We start from the raw sequence: 13,070 nt of genomic DNA on the forward strand, positions 1-13,070 counted from the left end.
AAACAATAATAAATAATTTTGTTTATATGGTTCCTAAATTTATTTTCTCAGGTATGTTCCCAGATAGTTTATACTATACAGAGTTATTTTAAATTAAATGTCTATTATTTTCTCTTCCTGCAAGGTTTTGTTTGTGATATATAAGAATGCTGATGATTTATGTAGATTTACTTCATATCATCTTCAAAAAGATAATTTTAATTTTTCATACCCTATTCTTATTTCTTTCTTTTCTTTTTCTTTTCTTATTGTTATTCCTGGGATTTCCAATACAATATTGAGTAATATTGGTGACACTGGGCAAGTCTTCATATCTGGTTTTATTGAGAAGGCCTCTAGCTTATCCTCACTACAAATGATGCTTGATGATATTTTGTGATAAAATTTTTATCAATTTAAGGAAAAATCCATTTATATGTTTTTAAGTGTTTTTTTTTAATAGAAATGTACATTGTACTTTATCAAAATCTTTTTCTAATAAAAAGCTTTTTCGTTTAATTATATCTATTGATATAATCACATGTGGTTTTTTAAACTTATTATTGATATGATCAATTTTAATAGTTTTCCTTATGCTAAACCATACTGCTTGATCATAATGTATGATCTATATAATATATTGTTGAAATCTTTTAGCTAATATTTTATTTAGGACATTTGCATCCATATTCATAAATGAAATTGGTCTATAATTTTCTTTATTTTTCCGTTTCCTGGTTTCAGTATCAGTGTCATATTTGTTTCATAAAAGGAGTTTGATAGGACTCTTTCCTTGCTTATTTTTCTAAATAACTTCTTTAATGTTAGAATTAGTAGATATCTAAATGTTTACAGAATTCATTTATAAATCTGTCTGGTCTTAGTGCTTTTTTCTTAGGAAGCTCATTTATGACCTGTTCAATTTCATTTTCGAAAATAATAATGGTTGTTGTATATTGTCAAAGAGGACCAAAAATAATGTTACCAGTCGAGTTACAGAGTGTCAGACTGTGGCCAATCAGACCAATAGGAGCTGGTACTCTGTCCCAGGTCAGACACAAATAATCTCTATGTACATTTGGTATAGCTTCTCTAATTTTGCTCATCTCAAAGGTATAATAAGATCAAATATACAAAAATTTCCCCTCCCAACATTTTGGGAAGACAATCCACTCTGAAGAGGGGATATAGCTCACAATAACAATGTATAGTAGTAAAACTAACAAATTCAAGTTCAAAACTACTGCATAAGCAGCATCCGGAACTATAGTTCTTCAAGCCTTCAAGTTTTTCAAGTTGGGGCTGAATACAACTTGTTTTCTGGTATCTAAAATCCCCAGGGCTTGAGCTCCTAGGTTAGGGAATTCAATTCCATGTACCTTTCAAGGACAAATGGAAAAGGAAACTGACCCAAATACTGACCACAAGAGAAAGGGAAATGGCCACTAATTTCACATTCTGCAGCAAGGGGGCACTGCGGCTCTTTAGCAAAACCCAGCCTGAGTGTACGTGACACCTGTCAGGTTTACTATAAATATTTTTTTGAAGCAGGAGTAATGGAAGCACAACTGTATTTTTAAAAATAAAAAATGAAAAGGGTATTTTTAGAAATTTGTTATATTCATGTTTGTGCATGCGAAGAATTTTGCTTTTCAAATGGAGATTGAAAATTATTTAAGCCTCTAGTTTTTGTAGTTTTTACTAGAGCTGTCATTGTGTGTATGTGTGTATGTGTGTGATTTAAATGAAGCAAACATCACAATACTAACTTCATCCCCTCCCCAGTAAATGGTTAATCTGCCCTCTAGTTAATTGATCCTACCCTAGCACGCATCTACGTGCTCTTTACATGACGCAACAATAATGCCAGTCTCCCCTCCTCTCGACCTCTCCCAGTCACCCAAATACATCTGGCTACTGTAATGAGTTTTGGAAATGGGATCTTTTTTTTTTCAACTGATTTTTGAAGGAATAGCCCATGATGAGAGTGAGAGAGGATGTTTATAAATGATAATTATATAAGGCTTAAAATCGACTGGTTTCTCTAATAATTGGGATAACGAAAATGTTGAAGGGATGAAAAATTTATATAGTTTTTAAGAATTTCAATTTAAGAACTGCTTCGACATTTCTCAACCTTAATCTTATGGCATAATGTCTCTATTTTCATTTCATTAAATTCTAAACTAAAAGCCCTCACCTTTCCGAGATCTCTCTTATCTTGAGTTTCCTCGTTTAAAAAAAAAAAAAGTCCTCTAAAGACCCACCCCATTCCTTCCTTCATAGCAAGATTAATCGGTAAAACGAGATGGGTGGTGGACACTAGATAGTTAATCTCGAAAGGCCTTCCCCAACTCTAAACGCTTAAGGTCCTTACCATCTGTAAGGTCCATCCCACTTCCTCATTTTAACCATTTTATGCTTGGTGTTCCTCTTGTGCTAGTTTCGAAGTTTTGCAATAGCCCAAATCAAAAAAAAAAAAAAAAAACAAACCAAAGTTTTCTGCGATTTATGGTTTCCTTCTAGGGTCAAACTTTGTAAGGTTTTCTACATATGGATTAAATTAAAATGTTACAACCCCTAAAGTTATAAACAAAATTATCCTCTTCCTGTTTTAATCTGTTATTTTTGTTTTTATGGAGATCTGAGTGTTTTTAACATTTTTCACCTCAAAGCGCATAGGACGGAAGTGAGGAGTAATTTGTATCTAAGAATTATAGAGAATTAGAATCTAACAACTACTAATAATTTTTTTCTCATATCCCTCCTGAAGGACATAGAACTGAAAGAGCTGCCCCTTGGACATTTAGATTGGTTGTGTTTCTACCCCTCCCACTCTTTGAATGCTCATTGGCGAATAAACGTGTCAATCAAGAAGGAGCCTACTGAAGAAAGGGGAGCAGGGCAATGCTAACAAAAAGGCAGCAGGAACCTAAATTTATTTCTATAAGATTCAAGAACTGGTGCGATATTTGTTCTTTGTGAGACTTTATTTTTGAGAGCAGAAAAATACACTTCCAGCATACGTCTGTTTTCTTCATTCTTCATAGTCAGTCTGTACCGAAGTACTCACAAAGACCAAACTCTGAACCTACCTTTCCTGTATTTGAACTAAAACAGCAATTAAAAACAAATCTCCAAATGAAGTGTGAAAATTGCACAAAGAAGGTGAGTGCTTAAATTATTTTCTATTTGATATGTCAATATCATAGAACCTGCTATGTAATGGATTTGCTTGTTTATAAAGGTGTCCATTTTTCTCATAAGCACACTGAACACCCGCAGAAGGAAGGATAGATGAGTCGACTAGATGGTGGATTGTTGAGAAACTTTAGCATTTGTTTTGTAGCTTTGAATTTTAAACTGCTTCGGATCAGTGGATCTAGGTATGAAGCACCAGGTTATAAAAGAATAAATCTTTTTGTCAAAATCGATTATGACAGCTAATCTAAGGATAGAAATTGCTCCTCTGTTCTCAACGTAAATTTGAAAAACGTGTTTTTTCCATCATGCTTTTTCTATTCTTAATACCATTATTTATATTTGTTCCATACTTATGTAGGCTACTATGTGTCATACCTGTTAGAGTGTAAGCTTATTTCAAGTCGGAATTTTTCATTCTTTTTATTTGTATCTCCAAATAAATTCTTGTTGATTGCTTTCTTGACTGTTTTTTTTGGTAGGAGTCAGAAAGTATATTTAATTAAGAATTACAAACAGATTGTATTGAATCTAATTAATTGATATACCTGCAAACAAGTTACTTGGTGCCATTGAATTTTTAAAATTACTTTTTATATCATTTAGAGTTAATTTTTTGGTATTTGGGAATAGTATGTTGGAGATAAATAGTTTTTGTATATTTTATTAACTCATTTGTTTGGCCTTTAAGACTGAGGGGATTGATGTGAGACTCATGTTTATAAAGCTTTGCAGATCTTAAAGTGCCATGTAATTGTTAATTGTTATCATCTCATATGAACCAAAAATGTTTTCTGGAACTGTCATAAGTCAAATAATAAGTTTCCCCATTAGTAACATCCCACAAATATAAGATACATAGTCTTTAGCTTTTTGATAGAGATCCTGTAGTGACAATAATGTTGTTGACACTTATGTCCTCTTTTTTTCTGTTTTTAAAGGAATGTATTAAAAAATCAAAAATTGATGACCAACAAAATGTATCAGTTGATATACCAAATTTTAACAGTGAACATGAAGAGGTGAGTATATGTAAAACTTTTCGTTGGTCCAAAGCATAATGTTTTTCCCCTTCTTGAGAAGCCATGTCAGGTGCATCATATCCTCTTTTCAAGAAGATACAAATGAAAATTGTAAGGGATGAAGAAATAGCATTCATAAATGACTGCTTTTTTGTATGCCCAAGATAGCGCTCTAAACGGTTCTTTTTAAAAATAAAAGGCATAAAATTAAGACAACTCTGAGATACCACTACATACCTGTCAAATGGGCTAGAATGACAGAGAAAGATAATGCGGAATGCTGGAGGGGATATGGGAAAACAGAGACATTGATACATTGTTGCTGGAATTGTGAATACATCCAGCCATTCTGGAGAGCAATTTGGAACTATGCTCAAAAAGTTATCAAACTATGGGCATACCCTTTGATCCAGCAGTGTTACTACTGGACTTATATCCCAAAGAGATATTAAAGAAGGGAAAGGGACCTGTATGTGCAAGAATGTTTGTGGCAGCCCTCTTTATTGTGGCCAGAAACTGGAAACTGAGTGGATGCCCATCAGTTGGAGAATGTTTGAATAAATTGTGGTATATGAATATTATGGAATATTATTGTTCTGTAAGAAATGACCAGCAGGATGATTTCAGAATGGCCTGGAGAGACTTACATGAACTGATGCTGAGTGATATGAGCAGGACCAGGAGATCATTATATACTTCAACAACAATACTATATGATGATCAATTCTGATGGACGTGGCCCTCTTCAACAATGAGATGAGCCAAATCAGTTCCAATAGAGCAGTAATGAATGGGAGATGACTATGAACCATTACATAGAATTGCCAATCCCTCTATTTTTATCCGCCTGCATTTTTTATTTCCTTCACAGGATAATTGTACAATATTTCAAAGTCTGATTCTTTTTGTACAGCAAAATAACTGTTTGCACATATATACATATATTATATTTAATTTATACTTTAGCATATTTAATATGTATTGGTCAACCTGCCATCTAAGGGAAGAGGTGGAAGGAAGGAGGGGAAAAGTTGGAACAAAAGGTTTTGCAATTGTCGATGCTGAAAAATTACCCATGCATATATCTTGTAAATAAAAAACTATAATAATAATAAAAAAAATAAAAGGCATAAAAATATTAACTATAATCATGTTAGGACAGGTACTACTGAATTTACTACTGAAATTATTCCAGATAAGAAGCAGCTCCTTTTTCTTTAGTCCTACATTGTATATTTTCTGCCATGGATTTGATGTTTATATCTGGGAAGTTTCCTCAGTGGTAAAATTAGGGATTGGACTATCCTTTCCATTTCAAAAATTCTTTGAAAAAAGTTCATTTTATTTCAGAGTCTGATTCTTTCTGTACAGCAAAATAACGTTTTGGTCATGTATACTTATTGTGTATCTAATTTATATTTTAATATATTTAACATCTACTGGTCATCCTGCCATCTAGGGGAGGGGGTGGGGGGGTAAGAGGTGAAAAATTGGAACAAGAGGTTTGGCAATTGTTAATGCTGTAAAGTTACCCATGCATATATCCTGTAAATAAAAGGCTATTAAATAAAAAAAAAAAAAGAAAAAAGTTCATTTTTTCTACCCTGATTTTGATACAAAAGTTTCTCCTCCATTTTAGTTATTAGATTTTTTTCTCCTTAAGCCTATTGTAAATTTCTAAATGTGATTTGTAAGTAGAGAAATGTTGATACGGAAAAGGCAAATTAGAGACTTTGGGATTAGGGGGCTAGCCATCTTAGTAGCCCTTATCAGAATTCTATATACTAATTTTAAAAGAATTCTCTTCTATCTGTGTTAAGGGAAATATTCCAAAAATTGTTGATAATAAATTAATTGCCAGATGAAATTTCCTTAAATTGTAAGTCATCATACCAAAATGATTATAGCTTGCTTTCACTGAGAGGCAGAAGTCAGATAAGGTGAGTTTAAGTTTTTAGGGAACTTGAGCAAGTGATTTAATCTTAGACATAGTTTCCTCATCTAGAATATTAGGATAATGTATCTAGTTATCTACCTTATAAAGTTATCATAAGTTCTTTACTATAGATATGGGAATCTCCATAAGTGTTTTAGTAATATTTAGTAATATTGCAATCTGTTCCCTTGATATTTTTTGGTTTTACAATGTTAATTCTTTTTTTTTTTTTTTAAATAATTATAACTTTTTATTGACAGAACCCATGCCTGGGTAATTTTTTACATTATTCCTTGCACTCACTTCTGTTCCGACTTTTCCCCTCCCTCCCTCCACCCACTCCCCGAGATGGCAAGCAGTCCTATACATATCAAATATATCACAGTATTTCCTAGATATAATATATGTGTGCAGAATCGAACAGTTCTCTTGTTGTACAGGAAGAGTTGGATTCAGAAGGTAAAAATAACCCGGGAAGAAAAACAAAAATGCAAACAGTTTACATTCATTTCCCAGTATTCTTTCTTTGGGTGTAGCTGCTACAATGTTAATTCTTGAAGAAATTAAATTGAAAGTAATTTGTTGAAAAATCAAGTTACTCCAGTTGTAATTTATCTTTTTACTTTTACAGAAAAGTGAGTTCCATAAGTTGGCTGATGCTAAAATATTTCTCAGTGATTGCCTGGCTTCTGACAGTTGTGTGACAGTAGAGGAAGGAATAAAAGTTTTCCAGCAGAATCAGAAGGAGTTTTTTCGTATACTGAACCTTAATAAGGTAGTGTGTCTCCAAAGCATTTGGTACCAATAAAACAGAGTAGCACAAAGTATACTTCTAGATACTTCACACATCTAATACCTATTTGATTAGAGTGGGTCCATATGATATAAGGAATTGAATGAAATCGGTAACATCTCTGCAAGGCTATCACCCTTATAGTAAAGTTAAAGGAAAAGAAAGACATCAAGTTAAAATAGATTTTACTTTGACAAGTAGAAGCATTTTTAGGAAATTTTTTTTCTTTTCATTGATGAGTTTGAGTAAAGAATTTTGGCATTCTGCAGTATTGTTTATATCAAAGAAAAACATTGTTTTTGGATGCTAATTTAAGTTACCTAGTTGATCTTTCCTTAGATAAACTGCTGAAAATTGAACTTGGTCTTCTATATTACGAAAGCAATGTAAAATTTATTTTAAATGATACTTCCTGTACTCTACTAATCTATGAGAAAATAGAATGCTTCAGCTTCAGAGGCCTCTGGCCCAATCATTTTGCCTTAGAGATAAAAATCACTAAAACAGACCTCACTTCCTTCATGAAACCTTTTCTAAAATATTTAGAATTCAGATGGTAATTTCCTTCTGACCCCCATTTTATCTGAATACAAAAGTCGCCCAATATAAAAATATCAATATAAAACATAAAATAGAACCTTCCTTATTAATCTTATGTGTTTAGTGAAAGAATAGGTGAGTATATATATATATATATATATCTGCAAAGTTTGTCACAGTAGTATAATGATGTATACTATATATTAAATTATACTATAATTGACCTAATCTCAAAATTCTTCACTTAAAATGTGCCTTTCTTTTTTCTACCTGCCCTTGATCACACAATATATATGCTTATATAACATTGACACATAAGGAGTTCTTGGAATCACAGTGAGATAACATATATATATAGCACTTTTCAAATGTTAAAGTGCTGTATCTAAATGATAGATATTATTATCATTCTTACTGTTATAATATGTCAATTCTCATTTTGTCCTCTTTATCACATTTTATGCCACTTTTTGGTGTTTCTTGGTATTCTCCTTTGGTTCTTCATAAATACTTTTCAGGTTTTCCTATTTCTGTTACTTCTCATTCTATGTCTCAACTTGGATTTTTTTCTTACTTTACTCCCTGCTCTTGCTGGGACCTTATTTCATTGATCCTGTCTCACGGCTTTAATTATTCATTTTATGCTCATGACACACAAATTTCTGCCTCTACCTTTAACCACTTCTGAGAATTTTAGTCCAAAACTCTTATCATTTGCAGTCAGTTAAAAAAATGATTTACACAGTGCTTACTATGTGCCAGACACTGTCCTAAGCTCTGAGGTTACAAAGAGGTTACAAAGACAAAAAGACATCCCTACCCTCAAAGCACTCGCATTCTAAGGAAAAACAACATATAAATGATTAGCTACATACAAGATATATATAGGGTAGATGGAAGATTATGTAAGAGGAAAAGATGATGATGGTGGGGACTACTGAAAAAGACCTACAGAAGATGGAATTTAAATTGAATAGTGATGGAAGCCTGGAAAACTGAAACTGAAGTGAGGAGGGAGAGCATTTCAGGCATATCAGATAGCAAAGGCAAAGAAATGGACTGTGGAGTTTCATGTGTAAGAAAAAGCAGATGGACCTGTAAAGTGTAAGAAGATTAGGCCCTTCAAAAAGGGCTAAATTATGAAAAGTTTTACCTTCTAGATGTAGCTTCATAAGTCATGGCTTTTATGTGGAAAGCTCATGCTTAAATCTCTGCTTTAGAATAGTTGTTTTGGGAGCCAACTGAAAAATAGGGAGAGATAGCTATTCAAAATGAAGGCTTGAATTAAGATAATGGCTATCTTAGTGGAGAGATGATCAATATGAGTTCTATTGTGAATGTCCAATCTATTGATAAATTTAATCATGACTGAGAATCGTGACTGAGAAATGAGAATATTTGGTTTGCAAGCTAAAGAAAATTGAAAAAACAGGAAGTTTTTGGCAAAAGATAATGTGTTCTGTATTTTATGGTATCATCTTCAATTCCTCTTTACCATCCCATTTCCCATTAGTTGCTAAGTCCTTTCTTTTCTTCCTTCATAATATCTCTTCTTTATGCCTTTTTCTCCTTTGAAACTGCTACCACCATAGTACAAGCCCTCCATTCCATACCTGAACTATTGCAATAGCTTTGTAGTTGATCTCCCTGCCTCAAGGCTTTCCCTACTATATTCTATCTTCTATTTAGCTGTCAAATTGTGTTAAATTGTTCTTTCTAAATTACAGACATCACTCCTCTATTCAGTAAATTTCAGTAGTTCCCTAATACCTCCAGGAACAAATATAAAATATTTTATTTCACTTTTAAAATCTTTCATTATCTGAGTCCTTTGTTTCCTTACCTTTTACATCTTCACTGGCTCTCTCTTATAGCTGGAACTCTCTCCTTCTCCTAGATTCTTTCACTTCCCTCAAAGCACATCTCAAATCTGAGATGCAAGAACTTCTGCAAGAAGCCATTCCCAGTTTTCCTTAATCTCAAGTACCTTCTCGCTGAGATTTCTCTGAATTTTTCCTGTATTTATCTTATTTTTAGATAGTTATTTGAAGATTATCTACTCCATTAGTTCGTGATTTCAAAAGAGAAATTCAAAAGCAGGAATATTTTTTTGTTTGTCTTTGTGGCCCTAGCACTTAAGCATAGTGCTTCATGATATAGTAAGTAGTCATTTAATATTTACTAATATTAAATTATATATTAAAATAATTAAATTTAATTATTAAAATGAACTAAAACATTAAATTATATTATATTAATTAATAAATATTAAATAATGCTAGTTGACTGCCTTTCTGCAGGGTAACTAGTACAAGATTCATAAAAGATGAAGTTGGTGATGCAGGACTATAATTTAAGGGAAAATCTGAGGCTGAATGTGTAGTGCTAAGAATCTTCTGTGTAGATATAACTATTAAACCCATGGTAGCTAATAAGATTACCAAGTAAAATATTGTAGAGGGAAAAAAGAGTATAGCTTGTGAACTCTATTATTAGGGGTTTTGGAGGAAATCCAATTAGACAAGGTCTAGGAGAATTTCTTGCATGTAGAGAATGAAAAGGGAGGAGAAGTAGGGAAAGGAAGATTAAGGAAAACTGTCCTGCATAATCAGGTTGCAAACAAACAAAGGGGAGAGAATTGAAGAGAACTGACATTTCAATTTGCCTGTCATTCTGCATAGTTGGGAACAGATATACATTTCTTCAACAGAGGGCAAGGGGAAAAGGGAATTAGAGAAGATAAATTCAAGGAGGGGTTAGTTCTAACATACAAACCTTAAGTATATACAAACATATTGATAGTTTTATGAATGAGTATCTGAAAGAGTGCTTGTTAACTTGGGGAATGGATGAACAAGTTATGATATATAAAAGTGATGGAATACTAGAGTGTTAAATTCTTAGTAGCATAATGACCAAAAAAACATGCTACCCACCTCCTGATAGAGAGGTAAAGGACTCAGAATGTAGAATGAGACACATTTATTTTTTGGACATAGCCAACCTGGAAATTCAATTTGTTTGACTTTTACTTGTTTGTAATGAACTTTGTTTTTCTTGTGTTCTTACTTTGATGGGAAGGAGAGTTGATTTAATCAAGATCCTGATTGATTAAAACCGTTTTTTTATAATCAGATAAAGGAATTTCTCAATTTATAAATATGGAAGTGGAACATTTATGGCTGATCAACACTATGTCTTATGTAGAGTTAGGGTGGAGGAGTAGGTCACAGGAAATGAACAAATTTAGAAACTAGGAGGTAAGGATGTTTGTGGGAATATCAATAAGTATATTGAATTAAGCTGATTTTAGGCTACTTGTTGGGATGGAGAGAGAGTGTAAGTTCGGTGCTGAATTCATCAAGGGAAAAAGGAATATGTCTGTCCTTTGACTTGATATCTAACAGCCACTAAAACTTTGAGCTTGAAGGGCCACTAGCTTAGTTTTAATTAATTGATTGTTAATTGCAAAAAATCATGAATTCATTAAAAATTCAAGACAGTCTGAAATTTATATAATGACATTTATCCATTGCTTTGTAGTTATCAATAGAGTTTTTCTTCTTAAATTAAGGATTAAATTTGGAAGTAATTTTAGGTTTTATAGGAAATTTTGAATAGATAGTTAAAGAAACAAATACTAACTTGGGCCTCTAGTTTGGTATATTTAGTAGATTTTTTTAAAAGTTAATACTAGTTATTAGTACATAATTCTTTTGCCTCTTTTATAGTATTTTTAATTTTTCATTGATAAAATTTGTGTATACTGGGTGATTTTGATCTATTATACATAAGGTCGGTCTGCTTAATATGTAAGTAACCCGAATAGTGAATGTTGACACTGACTAGGGAACATGACAAGACTCTAGCAGTTTTAAACGTTGTTCCTAAACTTATAACCACGAAGGAGTTGTATATGAGTCTTTAATTTTCACAACTGCAATGGCCTCAACAAACATTTTTTACAAATACATGCTGATATGTTTAGGTATTTGGTATGTGTAAATTCTAGAATAAGATAATTTATTAAATAGGATTTCTAGTGGAGTGGAGCAAAGGAGACTAAATATTTAAGGAAATTTTTAATGTTTTGATTTAGAAACAATTTAAAAATAAAAACCCATATAAATATAATTCTAAATCTACTTCTTCCTTAAGAATTTACTTTAAGGTTCAGTTCAACACAAATTTATCAAATTAAATCAAATGATCAAATAATTTAGTTATTAAATATGTTGTAAGGATAGATTTCCTTTGAAGATGAAGAAAGTAAATATGAAAAGAAAAAAAATTTCTGACTGAACTACATGCTTATATAATGTGTGTTTTTATATTATTTCTTTTTCTGTGTGAAATATAGTTAAATAGATATAAAGTAGATCACAAGTTTGTATAGTGCTTGATGGAAGCATTGCTCTGAACTTAGCAAATATAATGAAGTGAAATCTCTCTAGACCTGATAGCATATTCTTTTTCACAATAGTTCTTTAAAAAGAATCACTCTTCATTGTTTTTTTTTTTTTAATCATGAATGAACCTTCATTAACATAGAAGTATGCTTGAGTAATCTCCAGTAATTTCAGTATTAAGACCACACTTTGTAACCTATTTTTAATTGTGAGGTATTTTGGTGTAATAAACACCCCTGTGAAACTGGATTATATGACAGAATTGTGAATGGACTTATAAAGTAGTAACTTTAAATTTCTTCTGAACAGCTATTGAAAACTTGAAAAGATGGTCTCATTCCTTATGAAGGCAAACCCCTTTACCTACTCAAGCAATTCCATTCCATCCCATCTCCTCCAGTGAATTGTCCCTTCTGTCATCCCCATCGTTTCATTTATTTTCAGTCTCTCCCTTACTGGCTCCTTTCCCATTATAAATATCCATATGTCTTCCTTGAAAAACCCTAACTTTATCTTTTTTATCCCTGTTGCCCCATATCATTCTTTATCTTTTCTGTCCTTTGTTGCTTAAAAAGTTGAAAAGACCATCAATAAAAGTAAGTTTCTCCAAGTCCTTTCCTGTCACTTTTTACAGTTTAGCTTCCAACCTTATGATTCTATTAAAACTGCTCTTTCAAAAGTTACTAGTGGTCTCTTAATTGCTAAATTCAAAGGCCTTTTCTTTATCTTTAGTTTGATTGTTCTCTCTGCAATGCTTCACACCATTGATTATTCTGTCCTCCTTGATACTCCTTTTTTTAAAAATTTTAACTGAGGCAATTGGAGTTAAGTGACTTGCCCAGGGTCACATAGCTAGAAAGTATTAAGTGTCTGAGGTCAGATTTGAACTCAGGTACTCCTGATAGAGCTGCTGCTCTATCCACTGCACCTCCTTGCTGCCCCCTTGATACTCTTCTTAGTAGGTTTTTGAAATACCATTCTCCCTGGTTCTCTTCCTACCTATCTGACTGCTCTTTCTCTCAGTCACTTTAGTGAATCCTTATCCAGATCATGCTCCCTAGCCATAGGTGCCCCACAAGGTTCTGTCCTGAGGCTTTTCTCCTTCTATTCTACTTCACTTGGTGATTTCAATCTGCTTCCATGAATTTAATTACTGTCTCTATACGGATGATTATCCAGTTTACCTAGTC

General features: G+C 32.5%; 1 protein-coding gene across 1 annotated transcript in view; it reads left to right on the forward strand.

Annotated features, from left to right (window-relative positions):
• Positions 1–2,777: 2,777 nt before the first annotated feature.
• Positions 2,778–13,070, forward strand: part of NARF (nuclear prelamin A recognition factor) — a 65,206-nt gene continuing 54,913 nt past the window's right edge. The window contains exons 1-3 of the mRNA XM_031968444.1: positions 2,778–3,147; positions 4,122–4,202; positions 6,770–6,913. Of these exons, the coding sequence (XP_031824304.1) occupies positions 3,121–3,147; positions 4,122–4,202; positions 6,770–6,913 (252 nt within the window). The 5' untranslated portion in view covers positions 2,778–3,120. The remainder of the gene's footprint in view (positions 3,148–4,121; positions 4,203–6,769; positions 6,914–13,070) is intronic.

The sequence above is a fragment of the Sarcophilus harrisii genome, chromosome 4, assembly GCF_902635505.1.
Source record: "Sarcophilus harrisii chromosome 4, mSarHar1.11, whole genome shotgun sequence".
In the NCBI taxonomy this organism is placed as follows: Eukaryota; Metazoa; Chordata; class Mammalia; order Dasyuromorphia; family Dasyuridae; genus Sarcophilus; species Sarcophilus harrisii.